At 39.6% G+C, this 24947-nt stretch overlaps 2 protein-coding genes and 1 pseudogene across 5 annotated transcripts in view; 2 read left to right on the top strand and 1 right to left on the bottom strand.

The window, feature by feature from the left end:
• Window positions 1–18694, top strand: part of LOC126802145 (rust resistance kinase Lr10-like) — a 116781-nt gene extending 98087 nt beyond the window's left edge. Inside the window, exon 4 of the mRNA XM_050529707.1 lies at window positions 18465–18694. Within this exon, the coding sequence (XP_050385664.1) occupies window positions 18465–18538 (74 nt within the window). The 3' untranslated portion in view covers window positions 18539–18694. The remainder of the gene's footprint in view (window positions 1–18464) is intronic.
• LOC126802151 (uncharacterized) overlaps window positions 1–24947 on the bottom strand; it is a 334978-nt gene that overhangs the window by 22439 nt on the left and 287592 nt on the right. The gene's annotated exons all lie outside the window — the stretch shown is intronic.
• On the top strand, window positions 13329–15328 carry LOC126802146 (rust resistance kinase Lr10-like; annotated as a pseudogene).

Raw genomic sequence — 24947 nt, forward strand, 5'->3', positions numbered from 1 at the left:
AAATATTGCCTTAAAGGTTACTGAACCCTCAAAATCAAAGTCTGAGGATTCTGAACATAATGATATATTACTGTTGACTAAAGAGTTTAAGAAATTTTTGAATCAGAAAAACAATAGGAATAAACAAAATAATCAGAATTCTAGGAGAAATTTTAATAATAAAAATTTTGAAAAACGTAGTGATAATTTCTCTCAAAGGAAGTATGAGTATGGAAGTAGTAGTAACAACAATAAGAAATGTTATACTTGTGGTGGCATTGGCCACATTGCTACTGATTGTGGAAACAAAAAGACTGATTCAGGTAACAAGGCTTACAAGACATCTTGGAGTGACGATGATGATAGCTCCACAAAAAGGGACAAAACATTTGCTCTTGTATCTTCTTTCTCGTTAGATTATGCAGGTTCTGAAAATGAGGATCAAGAAGAAGATGAAGACAACAGCTATGAAGATAATGAGATGTTTGAATATCAAGCAAGAGTTATAAAAGCTGCAGAGAAAATTTCTGAAAAAAATCTGCTGTTAAAACAACAAGTAGAGATGCTGGAAAACGAAAAAGTGAAATGGGAAGAGGAGAAACTGCACATGCGAAAGAAGAATGACTATGGTGATCAAGCGATTGAACGAAAACATCTTTTAGCCAAAATTCAAATGCTACAAAATGAGGTAACAAAAAAGAATAATTTAATTGACTTATTAAACTCTAAACTTGGCAAGTTGCAGGTTTTGCTTGATGGAACGAATACCAAGGTTGAAAAGTTTCAACATAGTTCGAAATCACTATCTGAAATTCTGAGTTCAGGAAAAAGCTACAACGATCGAACTGGACTTGGATATACTTGTAAGAGTAGCTCAACTAGAAATCCGAAATTTTACCCTAATTTTGTCCGTGAACAATCAGGTTCAGAGGAATGTGAAAAATACATTGAAGAACATGTAAAATCGGAAAATCTTCAGACCTCATTCAAATCAAATATTGTCAACTCGAATGATAGGTATGAGGAAGATATTGAAGATATTCGAAGTAAGTTGAAAGTGCATAGTCAGCTTTTAATTGATATCTCTCGTTTTGTTGGTTTGTCTAAATCTTATAAAGAAACTAAACAGGATGCAGACATGGTTAGGAGACATTCAGGTAAGAAGGTTTGGAGAAAAAAGTATAATCATGATTCCATAGAAGCTTTTTGTAATTTGTGCCATATTGATATAGATTATGAATCGAATGATATTAAGGCTACGTGTAATGTTGCTATTACTGCGTTATCTGCTAGACAGGAGGACACTTGGTATATTGATAGTGGTTGTTCTAGACACATGTGTGGTAACAAACATTGGTTTTCTGACTTAGAAGAATCAGGTGTGACAGGTGCTGTTACTTTTAGAGACGGGAAGAAAGCAAAAATTAGAGGGAAAAGCTCAATCAGATCTCAGGATCTTAACTGCTTAAATAATGTTCTTTTTGTTGAAGGCTTATCTAATAACCTTATTAGTGTTAGTCAATTAGCTGATGAGTATGAAGATGTCTGGTTTAACAAACGCCGTTGTGTGGTTTTTGACAAAGATGGTACAGTTGTGATGGGAGGGGTTAGATCAGGAGATAATTGTTATCATGTTGCATCTAATTTAAAATCTGATAACTCAGGACTAGCTCAATTGAGGAAACCATAGAGCTTTGGCATAAGCGTCTTGGTCATCTAAACTTTCAAGATTTGCTTAGACTATCTAGTCAAAAATTAGTAAGAGGCTTACCTACATTAAGTGGTCGTACTGATGTTGTTTGTGGAGGATGTAAAACAGGTAAACAAACTCGTGCAAATCATAAAGTTGTGAATGCTTCCTCATCATCTCAACCTTTGGAGTTGTTACATATGGACTTAATGGGACCTTCTGCTACTGTAAGTATGACAGGTAAGGAATATATCTTTGTTGTGGTTGATGACTATTCTCGATTTACATGGGTTGATTTTCTAAAGGATAAAAGTGAGACATTTGATTCTTTCGAAAAAATGAGTAAACAACTTACAGTGGAAAAACAACAAGCTAATCTTCAAATCGCCAGAATTAGATCTGACAATGGAACTGAATTTAAAAATTCCAGATTTTTTAAATATTTTCGAGATTACGGTGTGTTTCATGAGTTTTCAGCTCCCATAACCCCTCAACAGAATGGAATAGCTGAACGCAAAAACAGATCCTTATTAGACATGGCAAGGGTAATGTTGCACTCAACTGGTTTAAGTGAGAATTTTTGGGCTGAAGCTGTAAATACTGCATGCTATGTTGGGAATCGATTTCTTCTTCGTTCAGGTACAAAAAACACTCCATATGAATTATGGAAAGGTAAGAAACCTGATGTAAGTTACTTTCATGTTTTTGGAAATCCTTGTTATATTTTAAAAGACCGTGAACATCTAGCAAAATTTTCTCCAAGATCAGACTCAGGTATTTTTCTTGGCTATTCTCTAGACAGTCGTGCTTATAGAGTGTATAATAAAGAAACTCGAACTGTCATGGATTCCATAAATGTTTCTGTTGATGATAATTTTAATGAGTCCAATTTATCTGAAGAAAGTCTAACTAGTTCGAAAGATGAGAATGTGCACTCACAGGAAGCAGTCACAGAAGTGGATAAAAATCTACAACCTGCAGTAAAATATCGAACTGGATTTAAGCAGGTTAGAAAAGATCATTCATTCAATGATATCATTGGAGATACTGGTGAAGGCATGCGTACAAGAAGGAAGACTGTTGAGATTACTTCAACCACAAAAGACGACTCTGAATGCTCCAACACAGAAATTCTGGACATCAATAAAGCTCTAGTAAGTTTTGTCAAAGAAAGAGTTAAAGAAACTAACAAATTAAAATGTTTTGGTTTTGTTTCTTTGATTGAACCTAAAAAGATCAAGGAAGCTTTTCTAGATGATGATTGGATCAATGCAATGCAAGAAGAACTCAATCAATTTGAAAAGAATGTTGTTTCAATGCAACTGTAGACAAAACTCTATTTGTTAAACATGTTGAAAGTCATTTCATGGTTGCACAAGTTTATGTTGATGATATTGTTTTTGGATCTACTTCTGATGTTTTAGTAAAAGAATTCACTAGAATCATGACTAATGAGTTTGAGATGAGTATGTGTGGTGAACTTACTTACTTTTTGGGTCTGCAAATTAAACAAAATCATAATGGCATTTTTCTATCCCAATCAAAATATGCTGAAAACCTCATTAAGAAATTTGGTATGACTGAGAAGAAATCTGTTAGTACACCTATGAGTACCACCATAAAGTTATGTCATGATCTTGATGGTAAGTCTGTTGACCAAACTAAATATCGTAGTATGATTGGTAGTTTGCTTTACCTTACTGCTAGTCGTCCTGATATATCTTACAGTGTAGGTGTTTGTGCCAGGTTTCAGGCCAATCCAAAAGAGTCGCATTTAGAAGCTGTTAAACGGATTATTCGTTATGTTTCCGGAAGTATAACATGTGGTGTATTTTATACGTATGACACTAATGCTGAAATTGCAGGATATTCTGATGCAGATTGGGGAGGTAATCTGCAAGATCGAAAGAGCACTAGTGTTGGTTGTTTCTTCATTGGTAAGAATTTAGTTGCATGGCATAGTAAGAAACAAAATTGTACTTCATTGTCTACTGCAGAAGCTGAATATGTTGCCGCAGGTAGTTGTTGTACTCAAATGCTTTGGATGAAGAATATGCTTAAGGATTATGGTATTCCACAGGGAAAACTTGTGATTTTCTGTGATAATACAAGTGCTATTAATATTTCCAAAAATCCTGTTCAACATACTAGGACTAAACACATTGATATACGTTATCATTTCATTCGTGAACTTGTTGATAAGAATATTCTATCATTAGAATTTGTTTCTACAAATGATCAATGGGCAGATTTGTTCACCAAACCACTGGATACAGAACGCTTTCTGACTTTACGTAATGCCATCGGCATTTGCTCTCAATATTGACCAATAACCGCTTTGGTGAGTACATATGTCAAGGTAACCTTTTCTTGTCCTTGATCTTATCTTACTATAGATGAGTTACTGCATTTTACCTGTTAGTTCTTTAAGGCTCTTGACATTGTTACTTTGGATCTCTCATCCAGTGTTCTCGGATATTATTTATGATCATTAGCCTTTATGCTTGTTTCTCACATACACATACTTCATAGTGGTGGAAAAATCTGAGTTGAGTCACCTAATCAGGAGCCGGTGTAGTTGAATACTTGTTATAGATTATGACTGCATGAAAAAAAAAAATGTGTAAGGAATTTGTGCATGCAGTCTTAGGCCAGGCTAGTTCTACATCTCAAGGAGTTGACTAACTACTCGACTCTTAGAGGAATGGACTGGTTTGGTCTCCCCGGAGGATATGATATTTTTAGGCCAGGCTAGCTCTCCTCTCTAGGGATTGATTAACAACTCGATACCTGTTGGAATGGGCTGGCTTGGTCTCCATGGTGGTTGAAAAAAAAAACAAACAAAACAAAAGAAAAAATATTTATATAATACAAATTATGGTGTTACAAGGTGATTTTCTGGAGAGATAGGGGGGAGTGTCGTCTAAGTTGGCTTGCGCATTTAATCACTCCTCTATTTCATTCCCATTATGAAGTATATTCAAATGCACATCACATCTTCCTATTGGCTAATGATCATACATATTACTCGAGGATGCTTGTTTGTGTGGTTGATAAAGTGTATTGTCTTGCTAAACAAGAATTCTCCGGTCATTGTACTAACTCTTGATATAGTTGTATGATATGCTTGGACTTGTCTAGTGTTTCCTTAACATTTTGGTCTCCTTCCTTGCGAGCTCAGTGAGAGTTTGGTCTGTGTGTTCTTTTTCGAAAGATTCCAGTTCCATGTACAAGTCATCTTTTATTTTGTTCACGGTTTTGGTCACGGTGTTAGTTGCTTACGTGCAAAAGGTTGTATCATTTCTTTAACAACTCTTGTTGCAAGCTCAGTGTGCGTACAGTCTTAAAATAATCTCTATCCTTAGAGTGGTCTGTTTCGTGGTGTTATGTGGTTTCCCATTCTCTCTAGGCATTGTTTGAAAATTGGTATGCATGTCTCTTGTCATAGAAGTTCTTTTCGAGTGCTTGTTGAATGGTCACTAAACAGGGGCTCTATACTAGTATTGCATGCAGTGATTATTTGCTAATATGCTTTTAGAATTGAGTCTTCCTGTTAGTTGATTATATGAAGCATATCAATTAATATTGAAAGGGCATATGTACCTGTGAGGCTATGAGGAAAACATCGATCTTCTGGATAACTCCATTGCTTTCGCTCTCGGCAATTAACCCAGACATAAGTTACATCATACTCAAGATCAAAGCCATACAGCAATTCTTTGTGTATATCTTCATAGGACATGTTCCTCTTCATTGTTGCGGAAGTAGTAATCAGAGTGGTCGATTCTATACTGCACCCATCTTCCAACTCCGATACGGTCGTGGTGCCTCTCTTGACATAACCATATGCTTCCGATTTGAGGCACGAAGTAGTACTCACATACGAAGAAGAATGCACTTGATTTGCACACTTCAAGAAAGCTAGAGGTGTACTCGATGACGTCCCGTAAGATCAGTAAATTGATTCGTCCAAAGGAAAACGAGGAAGGGTAGCACAATTGTTCTCTCAATGCCAGGATCTACGACTCGGATATTGCCGTCACGGTAGTTGATTTCCTTCACGTAGTATTTGCCAGAAGAGAGGCGTAGCATTGTGACATTGTTGTCACATTCCAAAGTGAAGCTCGAGACACCACAGTGCTTTGGATCATGTTTTAGCCGGAAGGGGTAGCTTATGTTGTGGATGATGCCGCAGGAAGAAGGGACGCACTTCTTGTTATCAGTACCATTAGCTATAGGATTGAGAGCATATACGCCCACAAAACTTGTCGTATAGATATTGGAGGAGGAAGAAGCTGCAGTAGCCTTAGCATTACAGGATATTGAGGCAATAAGAAATAATAAGGCTGCAATTGAAAACCATTCCACAAACTTGATTTGTCCCATGGCCAAGAAGAAAGATTGATAACAAACTATTGTCTCGCAATTGCAAAGTTGGTCCTGATCTTTGAACACTTGGGAACAGTTCTGTATGAATAGAAGATAACGTACCGCAATGATGATGAGATGCCAAATAATTAGAAACAGTCTTTAATGAATGGGACCCGAAACCATTTTTGGTCGAAATGTCTTTTTAGAAGCATGCATTCAACTTGCAACTTGCAACTTGGGAAGCTTGCCGCCTTTTGGATTCTAGTATTCATGTTTCTAGACTTCTAGTGAAGTTAGTCAATACGGGAGCTTTTAGTAATCGACTACAGCACATTGCTTTAATTGATTAAAGATCTTCTATTCTTTGAATTAGATGTTTAAAGGAAAATTATTTTATACACCGACATGCAAGTGAATAAAATCGATAATCAATATGCAATCTCAATGACTAGTTTAATCACCAACTATTCACACGGCACTAATATTTGAGGAATGGTAAAGTTAAAATTATTTTACTATGATGGAAGAGAAAAATGACAGATTCAAGATAAGCCACAATCTCATCATGATCTACAATAATAGAAATCACTTCATCACAACCTCTGAGCCGTCAACGAACACTAACAAAACTGAAGATCTACAATATTACTTGGAGCATGAAATACGCTCTTGTGTATGAGTAGAGAAAAATTGTGTGTTAATAAAACGATCTGTTACGGGAGAATTATTATTCTACCCTTGTGTGTGTTTTAGCTTAATAGGTTTCCTGTTAGGAGATTGATTAGCATCTCCGTAATAGATTATGACTCCGAATCCTACGAGATTGTGGTTTTGTAATGCCTATATATAGGCCCCCATATCATTCAATAATACACAATTATATCATCCTGAAACACGTTATCACGCACTTTGCTCTAAAACCCTGAACTTTTAGAGCCCTAGAATTTTTTTTATTTTCTCTACCGTCGGCCGCCGTCGTCTCTGGCCTCCGGCATCTCCTCGTCGGCGCTCCTCATCGGCGCAGCCCCTGATCGTCGTTGTTGCAGTTCCCCCGCTGCTACCCTCGCAGCCACGCATCGCAGCCCCTGCAGCCCTGCACGCTACCCCTTCAACACCCCTGCACGCAGCCTTGCATGCTGCCCCTGCAACACCCCTGCACGCTGCCCCTGCATCACCCCTGCACGCACCTGTGCAGCCCCCTGCAGCCCCGCACGTAGCCCTGCACGCAGCCAGCCCCGCACGCAGATTCTGCCCTGCAGCCCCTGCGACCCCCCTGCTGCCCCTGCACGCAGCCTCCGCAGCCCCGCAGGGTCTCTTCCGCATTCGCTCCGCAAAAACATCTTTTTGCCTCGCAAGACCCCGCATCAGAGGATTCAAAATTGCTCCTCCCGCACATATACGTAAGAAACGTGAACTGCACAAGCAAACTCTTCGCTCAAGAGAAGCTACCGAGCACAATAGCCCTTTGCGCTTCATACTATATTTTCTTTTCCTTTTTCTTTTTCCTATTTCATTATTTAAATGTTCGTTGGCACGTTTTTATTTCTAACGATATTTCACGTGCTCATATAGGTAAAATCATTGCTCTTCGTACTATGGTGATGACATTCATGCCGAGATGGACGATACTTTTGTCATCTACATACGATTTTGATAGTATCCTCCCAAGATTTTTATGTCATCGGACGAAGATCGAAATTGACTTCATCAAGCAACTCCATGCATGACGATCGATTTGCAGAGCAATTTACTTATATGCGGTCTATTTAGCAGACCAACAAGTATGTTTTTCTTAAAGTTGCTGCTTTTGAACATATATATATAAATTATCGGGCGCTATTAGCCTTTTTAATGTCTTCTTTTCTGGCCTTCTTATTACGCCGATGAGACCAAAGAGGGATATGATTCCCCTCTTGGTCGACATTTTTCGTGTGACGGTCCTGGGGGAGTCACGTTATTATTTAAAGGGAAGAAATCGATTTCGTGTGGTTGTCTGAGTACACCGCTGTTTTGGGTGCGATCATGAGAATCGCCGATATGCATCGATTATTTTGTGACCGTATACATCACAACCCTCCTAATTCCGGTTACATACTTGAATATTTCGATTATTCGAAACCTATACAACCCTCGTTTCTTATGGATGCGTCGCCATCGCAACTGTTATTTGAATGTTTGAGTTTTCTTAAACTCATGTCTATAAACGATAATCTCAAGGTCTACGTACTCATTTATTTGAGTTGAAATTTATTACTCTAAAGTAGCACTATTTGCTGACAAAAGATACCAAAAATAACACATTATATGGGACACACTTAAAGTGATTCAATAAACGTCTATGACGTTGTATTACCAGAGTTGACCTTGAAACATGCTCCACATCCGAGAAACACATGTCATTTTTGGCACATGTATCTATTTCTTGAGGGCATTGTGGAGATGGAAACGTAACATTCTTCCATTCTCAAGTAAGCACATTTTTGAGCCTCAGGCTAAGGCTCTGCCCAATCCTATATGCAAGATTTTGTTGCTACGGACTTTTGATTAGTCACTCTATTTTGACTATGTCTTTTGCTTACTATTTTTCAAGTATGACGTTGGCATTGCCATGATTATTGCTCGACTTTAGCTTAAGTCGTCTATTGGAATTGAAAGCTTGCTTGTGTTGTATTAAATATTGGCATATTCAATAAAATTTCTCGTATTTCTTGTTTACAAGATGGACTCGTGAGAATTTTATTTGCCGTGGCTTAGCATGCATGGTCAACGTTTGCAACTCACGTGGTTTTTAAATTGGCCGCTTTTGGGTTACATGGGACCCCAATAGCACTACATTGTGATTTTCGACCTTCAAATTTGGAAAACGGACATCGGAACGTCAAAATTGATATTGTTTTTTCCAGTTACTGTTCTGGCATTTCCAAAACGTTTTCCGGCGTTTTACCAGCGTATTCGCCGCCTTCCGGCCATATTCCGACCTTTCCGGCACCACCACCTGGTTCCTACTGGCGTCCCCTGTCAGACCTAAAGTTCCGGCCTCCATACCAGCCAGTTCCGGCCGGTTTTCTGGCAATCGGTGCCGCCGATTTCCGGTGAGTTTTTCCTACGATTTTTTCGTCGTTTCTTGTCATTTTTCCGGCCTATTTCCAGCAGTTTTTACTGCCACGTTTTCCCAGTCCAAATTTCACCCGGTTTTGAGTTCTTTTGACATGGTTTTCCGGTTAATTTTCCGGTTTTCTCCAAGTCATTTCATTGCTCAAACGATTTTATTATTATTGGTAACCACCCGCACCAAATGGATGGTTTTCCACCCAAATTGTTTGGTATTCAACTGCTCCAATACCATGTTTTCCAACTTTTAAGTTAAGAATGTAGTTCTATTGCCATGTGATACATTCGATGAGATTGAAATTTGTTCAGAGAAGTTCATCGCGTTGTTGACTCTCTTAATTTTATTTTGAGCATGTCCCACCGTGAAATCGAGTGTCTTGCTAATTGCGTAACCACCCATACTGTCCTACGGCGCAGGTAGTTGTTTTACGGATCTCGTGTGGAGATTGTGTTCTATATCTTCGTGCCTTGCTAAGTTTTAAAGTCCATACATGCCAATGATGGATTTTCATCTTGATATTTGTGTTAAGAATGCAGATAAATAAATCTGTCAGATTTCATTGACAGTAGCTTTTTCACGATTAGACAGTAGCTTTTTAGCCTGCAGACATAGTTTTGCTTGCCTGCACCAGTAGCTTTATGTAACTCAAGATTCTTTGAAATCATGGGTTCGGTTTTACTGTCTTCTCTATTTTGACATGATCATTTTTTGGTCATTTTGAACAAGATATGATGATTCGAGTTTTTTGAAATTCACATTATCATCTATTTTTCATGTTCACGAAGCGATTGGAGGACCACCTCACCCATGCTCCACACGGTGAGGCCGAGCCTGCCTATTTCGGCGGCTCCATGGCATTAAGGCCGTCGGTGGCGGCATCCCTTCCTTCACAGGAGCTTGTGATGCCTCTCGTGTTTTCTAATGCCTTCATGGTAATCTCTGATGCCCATTGCTCATTTTGCAAAGCTTGTTCTTTTGCTAGATTTCAATGAAGTCCTTATTTGCTAAGGCTCCAACCGAGAATATTCCATTCTTACGAAGTATTTAAGGTGACATTAGTGGACACTATCCAACCGAATACGGACATTTTTCAGTATTTTTATGGTATAGGTTAAGAGCATCGACGCGTTGGTCACACGTCGCTTTGCTTTCCACAAGAAATGCTGCATTCGCTAAAGTTTTTAGCTATGATCATCATCCTAAGGGCTCACCACCCTTCCTATCCTCTCAAATCTATTTGATTGGATACCGTTGGAGAGTTCACTTCCACGACTTGGATGATTTCGTTTTGCATGTCTACTGGGATCGTCGTTGAACATATTATTCCTCATGTTCATTCACTGTACGATCTAGCAGAGCTCGGACTTGGTTATGGGTACTAACCTGCCGATTTTGCATGGGGATATGTAATGATGTTGCATGTAGTGACACTTATTCGTTTTAGACCCACAACTTGCCAAGCGTTTAGTGCGTACCAGATGGTTACTGGATACAATTCCAACGTTCTTTTCATTAAACGCCTATTTGGTTAAAGTTGTTTATGTGCCGCTATTGTAGTTATCTCAATGGGTCTACTTGAAACGATTAAGTATTCTGGTTGGTTATGATTTATGAATCACCAACACTTGTCCGTTATTTCCAATCTACAACCGTTGATCTCTATCCTGCGATATTAGCAGACGGTCATTTTGATGAGACATACTTCCCGTCGTTAGGGGGAGATATGGAATGCTCCCATTTCGGTTTTAACGCCAGGAATTGACGTGGTGTGGCACTATGTCTCATTAAGATCCTGCACTACTCAAAGTGAGTAAATGTGCAACGCATTATCTACCTCCATAAAGTCAAAGATTCGATGCTCAATGACTTTACCGATATTGCGAAAGTGACGAGATCGCACATAAATGCTGTGATGTGCCGGTAAGGTTGGAACTCTCAGATTTTGGGAGAATTTATATGACCTGGTCCTAGCACCGTGCCGGAGACTATTATTTTCTGGAATCAAAACCAGAAAGAAGCGAGATCCGTAGGCACAAGTATTTCGCCCATCATCGAGAGATATTCTCTAAACATGTGTATCAACTAAGTTTATGTGGGACGCTACAGACTCCTTTTGTTGATGTTAGAGAAGAATAGAAATCTCACAAATTGATCATATACAAAATGCGCGTGTGTTTAATGGATTGATCTCCCATGATTGATGATGTATTCGCTTATGCTCTTATTCCGTTGTAAAGCATCAACGATGAGCAACTTGACCGAAGTGGAAAGAATCAATACAGGCTGAACTAGACTTGTTATGTTGGTCGTTGTTCGTAAGTGTAATGAGAAAGATGAAGTCATGCGATATATGCAGGACTTATGGCGCAAACATTGTTTCATTATCCTAGTATTGACTACGATGAGTTATATTCTCTCATTATGGACATAATTGCTTTCCGCTACTTGATCAGTAGTAGTGTCCATGAAAACTGATTTTGCAGCATATGATAGTGGTCATAAATATCTGTAAAGGGATTTTGACGCAGATATGAGAGTGCCCGAGGGACTTTAAATGCCTCCAGACCACGAAGAGCTTATGTAATCAGATTGTGACGTTCGAGAGAACGTAGTACCCATATGTGTTCATATAAAAACTAATTCTTGATTCTTTATTCCGTCTAAGTATAGATGATGAAGAGATTCAATGAGCTATAGATTCATATATGGAAGTGTTGTTGGGACACTATTGCTTTTATTATGACGTGATTACCTATGCGCCTATGCATCGTCATTGGACTTGCATTGCTCCATTGACATGGGTTTAGTTCTACACTTAGTGAACCAATACAAATCTTATCCACACCAACGCCGCCAGCAGCTCAAGCAACATCAACGTATGCCTTGGTGTAGCAGTCGACACTGGTAGCGTAGAGGATGCGTACGGTTCCGTCTCGGACCAAATCAGTCCTTCATTGGTCCATTCCCCCATTCTTTTTGGGAAAGACACATTGAATGTGACAAATCAGAATCTGTCCAGTTTCGTAGGTTAACTTCAATGAGACCTACAAGACAGCCCGCTCGATGCAATATGGTGAAATTGGTACCGTTGGAAAGGCCTATGTGTCTAATTTCCAGAGACACCAACCATTTGTTAATAGCTATCATATTGAGTGAGTTATGGCTGTTTTAGCAACGTAGGACAGTCCTGTTCAGAAAATTGCAAGTCAGTCAACTTCGACAGAGCATTGTGAACTGCTCCGATCGGATGAGGTTATGAACCTTATGTCACTGGAAATCCACGGGTGTCTACCTTTAAGAACATTTTACGGTTCGCTGATACCTATTTGGACGAAGAAGTTATGGTCGTTTAAGTGAATGAAGGTCATTCTATCCGAGAATCTAATTTTCATTGCAAACTCTTGTTTTGAGTTGTTATGTAATCTTGTTTCCTAAGGTCTAAGTTTGGCTAAGTATAGCATGAATGATCTAAGGATGTGTGGCTAGATTAATGATTAATCATTAGCCCAAGATTACGTTTGAGAAACATGTAATGAACGTTGTATACGTTGTTCTTTGTACTCCATGATTATGACACTAATCAGGGGGAGTTGTTTTGTAGACTTCAGGGGGAGTCTAGCTCACATGATGCTATCAAATGTAGACGGTGCATTGTGCTCTTTTTCCCTTCGATCAAGCTTTTGTTTTTACCCAAGAGGTTTTTACTTTGCTTGACAAGGTTTTTATCGAGGCAACAATGTGTGCACCATGCAACCTAGGTATGCAACACAAGGGGGAGTGTTCCGGGAGAATTACTATTCTACCCATGTGTGTGTCTTAGCCTAATATGTTTCCTGTTAGGAGATAGATTAACATCTCCGTAATAGATTATGAATCCGAATCCTACGGGATTGTGGTTTTGTAATGCCTATATATAGGCCCACATATCATTCAATAATACACAATTATTTTATTCTGAAACACGATCGTTTTTTTAAGAAAAAAGAAAAACATGAACCGTGTCGATAGAGAAAGACGGAAAGAGAGTCTTCTTAAAAGTACCACACAATTTTTGGCTGAGTCACGCGTTTTTGATATATTCACTTTTTCCGGGAACTTGCCACTGAAAAAAAGTGATGACTTGACTTTAAAGACCATATCAGTCAACTTTTGTAAACCAGCCAATTCTTACTCTAGCTAGCTTGCCATAACATAATTTCATCCAAATATATCAGAAAATTTAGTACCAGTTTACTCTGTATCCCAAAAAAACTAGTAACTGAAAAAAATCTCAGGCAATGCAGAAAACTCTCATTTCTTCCTTCTGCTTCATCTTGCTGGCTTTCTCCCCCAGAGTCCTTACAGAAAAACCCAATTGTGGGAGACATGGTCCAGCTATCAAATTCCCTTTCAGCTTCAAAGATAGCCACCCAGAAAATTCTGGGTATCCCGGGTTTCTTGTGTCCTGCAATGAAAAGCAGGAAACCATTCTTGAGCTGCCGATCCCCGTCAAATTTGCTATAAAAAAAATAGACTATAAGGCTCAGACAATCCAGCTATATGACCCAGAAGATTGCTTGCTGATGAAGCTATTGAAAGTCCACAACATGTCAATCTCTCCCTTCCACTACTCAAAATACCGAATGAATGATATTACCTTGTTCAACTGTTCTTCAGCTGAAAGGGAATCGCCGTTCTGGTCGATTTTTCCAGTCCCCTGCTTTAGAGGCCCTCGCTACCAAATCCACTATGTTCCTTCTTCCTTTGAGATTGAGTACTTGCCCCTCTTTTCTTGTACAAAGATGCGTAATCTTTCATCAGTTCCATACACGTCGCGTACAACTCCGAGTCTTTCTTTGGAATGGTATGAACCAAATTGTGGACCATGTGAAGGAAAGGGCAAGATATGTGGATTGAAGAACAATGGCACCACTAGTACTGAAATTGAATGCCTTCCCAGGAAGAAAGAAGGTACCTAGTAACATTAACATACATGAATAAGTTCTGCTATATATTTGTTACAGATTCCTAGCATATAATATGATGATTATTCCTGCATTCATGAAGTGTGATATAGAATTATAGAGTAGCAGCGGACAGGAAGTGTGATATAGAGCATGTATATTTTGGACATGATGACTTGATAGAAAGTTGGAAACTTAGCACAGATCATCACTGGAAATAGGCAACTCATTCAGACCCACATCACTTTTGTTAAAAGTTCATCTGCAATGTCACATCATATTGGTAAATTGATATATATGGTCTGGTTTTTCTGTTTCTCTTTTTCTCCAGGTTCGAAAACAAAGCTAGTAGCTACTGGTGAGTTTTTTAACAGATGTTAGTTTGTTTCATCTCAAGAATCCATTGATTTACTCAGAAAATTAACTTGCAGGTGCATCCTTGGGTTCATTTCTACTTGTGCTACTTGCTGGGGCAGCTTATCATGTCTATAGTTCCGACAGAAAGGAAAAACAGAATCAATTAAAAATTGAAAGATTTTTAGGGGATTACAGAGCCCTCAAACCAAGCAGATACTCTTATCAAGAGGATTACAGATCAGTTCAAGGACAAATTAGGTCAAGGAGCCTATGGAACTGTTTATAAGGGAAAGCTTTCTTCTGAATGTTTTGTTGCTGTGAAAGTCCTTAATAATACTAAGGGGGATGGGGAAGAGTTTGTTAATGAAGTGGGAACAATGGGTCATATCCACCATGTCAATGTGGTTCGCTTGGTAGGATTTTGCGCTGATGGGTTTAGACGAGCTCTTGTTTATGACTTCTTACCTAATGGTTCACTGCAAGATTTTATTTCAACAGCAGACAATAACAACGCTTTCCTTGGTTGGGATAAGTTGCAAGATATTGCTCTAGGCATAGCGAAAGGAATTGAATATTTGCACCAAGGATGCGATCAACGAATCCTCCATTTTGACATCAAACCCCACAATGTGTTGCTTGACCATAACTTCATCCCAAAGATTTCTGATTTTGGTTTGGCCAAGTTATGTTCCAAGGATCAGAGTATAGTTTCCATGACTACAGCTAGGGGAACAATGGGGTACATTGCACCTGAAGTATTCTCCAGAAACTTTGGAAATGTGTGTAATAACCCTAAATTTCAATACATTATTTGATTCAATTTGAATTCTATAAAGTTATGAATTTCAGTTTAAATGAATATAATTGTTTGCAACTTTACGGAACGGAAATGGAAAACGTTATCGGAACGTTTGATTCGAGAAACGTTACGTTTCCGAACGATTATATCGACTTTTATTCCGTCGCTCGGTTGTTAAAACTTCCTTCACGAGAGTTGTAGAGCTCGTCGATACGAGTTCGTGGATATGTGACACGTTCTAATCGGACGATGTATGTAGTAGGTATTAACGTCGGAAGTTAGTTTCCGATTTGGAAACGTGTATATAAAGAACATTTTCTGTGTTAGGGTTTCTATTTGTGGAAACCCCCCTATCTCTCTCTTTCGGCCGCCTCCCTCCCTCTCTCTCTCTCTCTCTCTCACCCGACTTCTCTCTCTCCCTCTCGACTCTCTCTTCCCCGAGCATTCTCTCTCTCTCTCTCTCTCTCTCTCGCACCCTCCTCTCCCTCACGACTCGCCACCGCTCTCCCTCCTAAGGGAGACGGGTCGCATCCCCCTCCCCGATCCTTTTCTTCTCTCCCCTGAAAACCCTCTCATCCTCTCGGCTCACCAACGATTCGCCGCCCTCCGAGTACCGTGCTCCTCACCGACGGCAGCTGCGGCCTCACCACCACGACGCGACCACCCCACGAGCAAGGCGCAGTCACCAGCGACGCCGTGAAGCTCGGCGTGACTCTCGGGATCCAAACACAGTCGATCCGATCCAACCAACGAAACTCCAACAACTTCAAATCGTGTTTTAGGTATGGGTTTGGTTAATTCGATTGTTGGATTGCTTGTTGGTGTATTTGTGAATGTTTTGGGGAGGTTTTGAAGTAGATCGGAGGAGGGGGAGCAGAGGAGGAAAAGGAGGAGATACCGCCGCCTAGAGGCGGCGCGTGAGGATGCTAGGGATAGCCTAGGGGTAGTCGGAGGCCGTAGAAAGGAAGAGGGGGAGGAGGGGGAGAGTTGGGCACGGCGGTGTCGTGACACGCGCCGTGGTTAGTGTCGGCGCGTGTGACCCACGCGCGGCCTGCCGGCGGGTGGCGCGTGTACCCCACGCGCCGCCACGTGCGGCGGTGTGAATAGTGTTGACGGAAGGGTATTTTGGTAATTTACTTAAGTACGGTAAATGTAAATGTAAATTTTATTTACGTATGGTAAATGTAATTAAATTTTACCTACGGTAAATCTAAATATAAATTACTTTCAGTAAATGTAAAAAGTAATTTGTAAAAGGGTAATTTAGTAAATTTTATTTACTGAGATTGTATTTATATTTAAACAGTACGTATACGTACATAAATACGTATATAGTATTTATACGTACAGAAATATGTATATAGTATTTATACGTACAGAAATACGTATTAATTGTATATTGTACAGTAACCGTGAATAGTAACAGTGAACAGTAACAGTGAACAGTAACTTCGTAAAACCGAAAATTGCTGAACAGTAACCGATTATTACTGTTTCGGCATTTAAAGGTTTACGAAACGATTCTAAATTCTTTTCTTATCTTTTCAAGGTGATCGTTAAATCAAGGAAATGAATTATCTTCTGGAATTACGGAATTACGCTCAAGTCAATAAGGTGAGTAAAATCTCACATATTTACGAATCTACCCTCGCGGTGATTCAAGATTTTGCAAGAGTATTTAATAATGAATTACAACATGTATACAATTTAGTGGATTACATATATACTGTATAATGGTAATAAGTACATATATATATATAGTTCATTATATTATATACTGTTATTAATTCATTAGAAATGGTCATTTCAATGACGGAAGTTTGTGTATTGAACATGTGTAGTGAGATATGACATGTATAAGATATAGTGGACTATATATGTATTGTATAAATGGTAAATAAGTACGAATATATATAGTTTGCTATATTATATACTGTTATGATTTTATTGTGATTATATTGAGCATGTGATTTGAATTGTACAATATGATGTGAGATTATTGTACGTGATTTTTAACATTGAGATTGTTAAAATGTGAATTGTCTTCGGACCTGATTTTTGGTACAATATGATGTGAGATTATTGTACGTGTTTGGCAAGTCGAAACCTAGCCTTTGGCCGGGCGAAAGTTATGATACAGTTAGAGCTCTAGTCTGTCTGCCTTAGTACTGCATGTGAGGTAGCGGGTGGTTATCTGCTCATGGGTACTCAGATTGTTTTGGATGTTGGGTAGCGGGTGGCTATCCAATATCGGCGGTGTATTACGAGAGGGGTAACAGATGTGTACCAGCGTTCTTGGTACCCGTATTATAAATGCATTTGGGTAACCAGAAGGGTTACTTAATTTTCTCATGAGCGTTTAATTTCATATTCCTTTGGGACAACCAGATGGGCTGTCCATTGACTCATGAGGGCATTTATATTTGTTGATTTGTGATTTTTCGTATATTTTGATATGCGAATTATATTTTGATTTTACTCATACGAGCTATAAGCTTACCGGGTTTGTGTTTACAATCCCGATGCACCAATCCAATGGTGTAGGGGATAATTCCGCAGGTGTTGATTAGTGGAGTTTGAGAGACGACTCCGGAGACTCGAAGTTGTTCGTATCCAGCTTGTGGTGAGGTTTCTTGCGTGGAATTTTGTGGGAAAAATTGGTGTGGTTTGATTTGTGAGTTTTGTGAGAGTTGTGAGGATTATTAAATTTCCATTTTATGTAATGTTGAATTATAATTTGGGTTGTAATAATTGGTTTTCTGAGTTGTATTGAGAACTCAGTAATGATCCGCTGTGCAATTTAAATGATTTCGATTTCATTGAAATTGTTTTGTGTTTAACGACTTTAAAATTTTGAGTTTTTAAGCTCGAAATTTTGGGATCGTTACAATGTGTCCTACAAGTCAGATGTGTATAGTTATGGCATGGTATTGCTGGAGATGGTGGGAGGGAGAAAGAACATGAGTTCAACCACAGAGGACACAACTGAAGTGTACTACCCAGAATGGATCTATAATCTACTAGAAGAAGGCGAAGACCTTCGGATCCATGTTGGGGAAGAAGGAGATGCTAAAATAGCAAAGAGACTTGCTATTGTAGGTCTCTGGTGCATCCAATGGCACCCGGTGGATCGTCCTTCTATGAAAGGTGTGGTTCAGATGTTAGAAGGAGGAGAAAGCTTAACTATGCCTCCCAATCCCTTTGCCTCTCAAGGTTCTACAGGGAGTGCAAATACACCTGCCAGAAGATTAAACCTTCAACTGGAAGCAATTGCTGAGTTAGAGTGATGTAATTGTGTATAATATATTAATATTCATACTTTATGGGCATTTATTCACGTAGATGTAACAAAAATAGTTATGAAGTAAGTGAATTCATGGTTGATGTAAATCATGTAACTATCTTGCCTATAAGTAATAGAACAGTTAATCTTACTTTGAGTACTAATTTTGTAGCATGGATGCTATTTTGGCCTGAGCAACTCTGATGCAGTGTATTAGAATCTACTAGTGCCAGGCCGAGTCTAATACAGCGAACAAAACAATGAATCAATGATAGAGGATCAAGGCAGTGTTAACTTGTAACTAAAGCCATGATATACAGTGATTGGTGTACGTATTTGCTCAAAGGATTCTAGTATAGTAAGAGGTTTCTCCCAGTTATACCAGTAAGAAGTCAATCATTCTTCTGAAGAGAATCCAAGTGTGGGAAACATGGCCCAACTATCAGAATCCCTTTTATCCTCAAAGGTAGCCACCCAGAAAACTGTGGATATCCCGGATTTCTTGTATCCTGCAATGAAAAGCAGGAAACCACTCTTGAGCTGCCAAACCAGTCAAATTCGCAATCAAAACCATAGACTATAAAGACCAGAAAATCCAACTATATGACCCGGAAAATTGCTTGCTGATGAAGCTATTCAAACTCCTGAACATGTCAATCTCTCCCTTCCGCTACTCACAAAGCATTTTGAGTATCACTAATATTACCTTATTGAATTGTTCTTCAGCTGAAATGTACGGCAGTTTAGATCCAGTCTCCTGCTTAAAAGGTCCAGGGTACCAAATCTATTCAGTTTCTTCTTCTGATTCTTTCGAGTACCGGTTCCTGCTGTCTTGTACAAAGATGTCTAGTCATTACTCAGTTCCATATGACAGGTCTGATCCTCAAAATCTTTATCTGGACTGGTTGGAACCAAATTGTAGACTATGTGAAGCAGCAGATGGTAACGAATGTGGATTGAAGAACAACGGCACCAAAAGTACAAAATTTGAATGCCTTCTCATGACGAAAAGAGGTAAAAGACCAACAAATGTTTGCTATAGTTGCTACATTTTCCAGTCACACATTTACATCATGATTATACATGTATTCATGAAATGAGAGATATACATATCAACATATGCATATATATGACATCATTTCATTGAAACATTTGCATAAGAAATGGTAAGAAACTTAAACGATCGGTATCAAGGTCTGTTACATGGTATAGTACTTCTATGAATTATGATTCTTGGCTCCTTACATTGTGATAGCATTGTTGTATTATGTACTAGTAATACTGTAATAGTAGTAGCTCATAACTCGCATACAAAATTAATTTGACAAACATGGTGGTCTGATTTTGCTATTATCTTCTACAGGTTCCCAAAAAACATTTATAGTATCAGGCAATGTTTTCAGATGCGAAAGCGAAGGCGAAGACGACATGGTCAAGCCTCACAAGGCGAGAGCATCGGCGTGCAAAGGCGATTTAAGGCAATCGCCTTTCCAACAAACATTAATTTAATACAATACATTTTCAAATAATATGAATATCCTTCAAAATATGTAAATATGTCATTATACCCATAACATTCATCCAAAATAAGGTTCTAATCAAATCATAGAATTAATATATAGAGTCATACTAAATTAAATGCAACAGCTACACTTCAATGCGTTCAATCTTCTTGTTCAATCTTCATCGTCATATCCACTCACACCCACATGAATATCATTACAATCATCAATGTTCAATGCATCAATATGTGGATGTAAAGTAGGAAAATTATAGGCAGCAAAAATTTTGATCTTCAATGGAGAGGAAGAGAGACTCACGGAGGCAGAGGGCAGAGAGAATGAGGGAGGCAGAGAGTATTCAGAATGCTAGGTTGAAATTTGATTCACTTGTACAATTGTTAAAACCCTTTCTGTCGTTTGAAACTAAGCAAAACGGAACTGTTTTGGTTAAATGAAAGGTACCAAAAGGACGTCGTTTTGGTCAAGGGAAAAAAAATTGCATCTTCCTCTTCGTCTCTTCTCTTCGACGGTTCGGCCCAGTAATCACGCCGCCTACTGCGATGCAAGAAGCGATTTTGCGAGCCCAGGAAGTGCGATGCTGCGATCCATGAAGAGGTCCTGCGAGGCTGCGATGGCCGGAGCACCGGTGTCTCTTCAATCAAGACGACGGCTGGAACACTCGAGAAGTCGTCTCTTGCAGCCTGAAGAATCATGCAAGCCAAGAAGAAGTCCTGCCTCCTGCGAGGCTGCGACGTTCCGGCCGGAGCACTGGTCTCTTCGGAGCACTCTCAAACAACCCAAACCGACCTGCGACCTATGTAGCTGCTGGGCCCGAGATTGAAGTCGATTCGCTTCGCATCGCTCCGCCGCTCGCTCCGGTGGTCGCCTTTCCATTGCCTCGCCTGGGTTTGAGGCAGCGGGGCTTTTCTCCTTCGCTCCGCCGGAAGGCGCGCACCGGCGACGCCTTGGCGTCGCATCTGAAAACACTGGTATCAGGTGAGTTATTTGAGTTGCTTCCTCTGTTACAATTTGATTTCTAGCTAGTGGCATAATTCACTGACAGAAAAACTATACAGCTGCCTCCCTCGGTTCAATTCTACTCGTACTACTTGCTGTTGCAGCTTATCGTGTCTACAATTCTGCGAGAAAAGAAAATGAGAATCAATTTAAAATTGAAGTATTCTTATAGGATTATAGAGCCCTCAAACCAAGCAGATACACTTATGCATATATCAAAAGGATTACAGATCAGTTCAAGGACAAACTAGGCCAAGGAGCCTATGGAACTGTTTACAAGGGAAAGCTTTCTTCTGAATTTTTGTTGCTGTGAAAGTCCTCAATGGTACTAAGGGGGATGGGGAAGAGTTTGTAAATGAAGTGGGAACAATGTGTCATATTCACCATGTCAATGTGGTTCGTTTGGTTGGATTTTGCGCTGATGGGTTTAGACGAGATCTTGTTTATGATTTCTTACCTAATGGTTCACTACAAGATTTTATTTCAACAACAGACAATAACAATGCTTTCCTTGGTTGGGATAAGTTGCAAGATATTGCTCTAGGCAATAGGCATAGCAAAAGGAATTGAATATCTGCACCAAGGGTGAGATCAACGAATCCTCCATTTTGATATCAAACCCCACAATGTGTTGCTTGACCATAACATCACCGCAAAGATTTCTGATTTTGGTTTAGCCAAGTTATGTTCCAAGGATCAGAGTATAGTGTCAATGACTACAGCTCGGGGAACAATGGGATACATTGCACCTGAAGTCTTCTCCAGAAACTTTGGAAATGTAACATATTAGTCAGACGTGTATAGTTATGGAATGGTACTGCTGGAGATGGTGGGAGGGAGAAAGAACATGACTTCAACCACAGAGAACACAACTGAAGTGTACTACCTGGAATGGATCTATAATCTATTGGAAGAAGACGAAGACAATCGAATCCCTGTTGGGGAAGACGGAGATGCTAAGATAGCAAAGAGACTTGCCATTGTAGGTCTCTGGTGCATTCAGTGGCACCCGGTAGACCGTCCTTCTATGCAAGGGGTGGTTCAGATGTTGGAAGGAGGAGAAAACTTAACCATGCCTTCAAATCCCTTTGCCATTCAAGGTTCAACAGGAACGAATACAACTACACCTGCAAGAAAGTTCATTCCTCATCTAGAAGTAGTTCATGAGTTAGAATAGTAATCTCTGAGTTTATAGACTGTATAAGTACTCATGTACGTTCAGTATTCAGTTGAGTTAAGTTACATTTGCATATACATATTCTGAGCGGGGCCCACGTACCGCAACTTCATAACCAGAGACATCCAGTAGCAAGTTGCATAATCATTGTCAACGAAATTTCCATGGCACATTGGACGCTTTCATACCAATCTTCATAAACGCCTCTTGGTTCTCTCACTTTAATTTCCATTGACAACGCTTGCCGGGTTGTCATCCTTGATATCTCTTCATCTTTCTTTTTCGAATGGATGTGGAAAAACTGCAACCACGGGTCCCTAGGTCGATCAGGTCTTGGACATGTCCCGTGTAAATATGTAAAATGCAGGAGACTGGGGCCAAACGTTTGATTACACCCAGAACTCTAGATGTCTGTAATTGTTTCTTTGTCATTACAGAGTAGGAAGGAGTAACCCGCGTAAAAAATCATGGAAAAAAGTAAATACTACAATAGAGAGTGTGTGTGTATTGGTACTCTGTATTTTGCTTTTCGAATGCGCTAGTGTTTTCCGATCTCTCATGGGGATAAGTACGATAAATAGGTGCATCTCCATCTGTGGCTGGGTTTCAACTGTAGCCTTCTTTGTTCTTGTCATGTCCGGCCATAGAACAAGTTTTCTGGCCTTTAGCGATGAGTGTGCCCCTTCTTCGTGCGGCGACATCCACAGCATCAGCTTCCCTTTACGACTAGAACATGATCCGAAGCACTGTGGCGACAAGAGGTTCACTTTGGAATGTGAGAACAATGTCACAATGTTGCGCCTGCTTTCTCACGAGTACTATGTGAAGGACATCGACTACGATATGAGAACAATCCGAGTGGTAGATCCTGGTCTTGAGAAGAATGATAGGGTCAATCTCTCCTTAATGGAGATGAGAAAACTATGTGATGTTCACATGAGTAAATCAAGCACACATATTGTTTTGGTGACCCATTAATTGATGAAGTTGATTTTGTTGAAACTTGGAGCAACTTTTGTTGAAAGTAAGAAACAAATCTACAACCTTATGGTGGTAGGTGATTGATTTATTTGACGAAGAAAGAAGAATGCATTGATGACTATGCCAACATTGAGCATGAATCAAGGAAGAAGGTTGATTTTGCTTCCATGCATGTTACATGCAAATGTATTAATTGCACAAAGATGTTTTCCTATATAAAGGCATGAGAAGTGGCGCAAAAAACATAGAAGAACAATAAGGGAGAGATCATCTTGTGTGTGATCAAGAGTGAGAGATAGAGAGAAAACTCCAAGTAGAGAGTTTTGTGTGTGTAGCAAAATAAAGTGTGTGAGTGTATCCCTTTAAGTGTGAGTCTTGAAGTAGTGTTTCTCTCGGTGTAACGTTTCTTCGTATAGTGGATGTCTTTATTGTTGCTACCCGTGGACGTAGGCACTTTGCCGAACCACGTTAAATCCCGGTGTTCTCTATCATTTTTATTTTCCGCTTGTGGTTGTGAGTTATTTCAATTTCCATTCTACAGTTCATTCTTCCGCATTCCCCAACAGTGGTATCAGAGCTCTTAGTTCTTACTGGGAGCTGCAAGAATGGAAGGATCACGGAGTACCATAATCAGACTCAACCACTCCAATTGGATTACCTAGAAGCCGAGAATGGAGGATATTCTCTATTGTAGAGATTTGCATGAGCCGATCGAGGGAGACGATGCCAAGCCAAGTGAGATTTCACCAGCAATTTGGACGAAGATGAACCGCAAGCCATCGGTCATATTCGTGAATGGGTGGACGATAGTGTGTTTCACCATGTTGCCAATGAAACAAGCGCGCATGAGCTTTGGTTGAAGTTGGAGTCCTTATTTGAAAAAAAGACTACTGCCAAGAAAGCTTTTCTCATTAAAGAGCTCGTCAACATGAAGTATCAGGGAGGCATTCGAGTGACCAAGCACCTCAACAACTTTCAGAGTATACTCAATCAATTAGCCACGATGAGAATGAAGATTGATGATGAGTTACAAGCGTTGCTGCTGCTCGGGTCGTTACCAGATAGCTGGGAGACATTTTTTGTCACTGTAAGTAACTCTGCTCCTAATTGTGTATTATCTATGGAAAATATTAAAGATAATATGTTGAACGAAGAAATAAGAAGGAGTTCTTCATCAAGTTCAGAAAATGGTCAATTCTTTGTTGCGGAGAGGAGAGGAAAGAGAAAGAGAAAGAGCAAAGGACCTAGAGGTCACAAAAGGAGTATGAGCAAATCCAGAACAAGGTTCAACGGAAAGTGTCATCATTGTGGTGTTCTAGGCCACATGAAGAAAAATTGTAACAAATTGAAGTGAGAATTCAAAGAAGCGAGAGAAGACGTTACTCATCAACAAAAGGAGGACACAAACAATGTTGTTGTTGCGGTGTCTCATGATGAGTGTGAGTTCCTGTCACTTGGAAGTGAATGTTTACTAGTAGATAATCTTGGAGTTCAATAGATCGTTGATTCCGGAGCCTCATTTCATGCCACCTCTCACGTAGAGTCTTCACTACGTACAAAGCAAGTGACTTTTGATAAAGTGAAGATGGGCAATGACAGCTACTCCAATATTGCTAGGATTGGAGATATTTGCTTGTAGACAGATGTGGGCTGTCAGTTATTGTTGAAAGATGTGAGACATGTTGCTGGTCTACGTTTCAATCTTATGTCAACTGGTGTACTTGATCGACATGGCT

The sequence above is a fragment of the Argentina anserina genome, chromosome 7 (assembly GCF_933775445.1).
Source record: "Argentina anserina chromosome 7, drPotAnse1.1, whole genome shotgun sequence".
In the NCBI taxonomy this organism is placed as follows: Eukaryota; Viridiplantae; Streptophyta; class Magnoliopsida; order Rosales; family Rosaceae; genus Argentina; species Argentina anserina.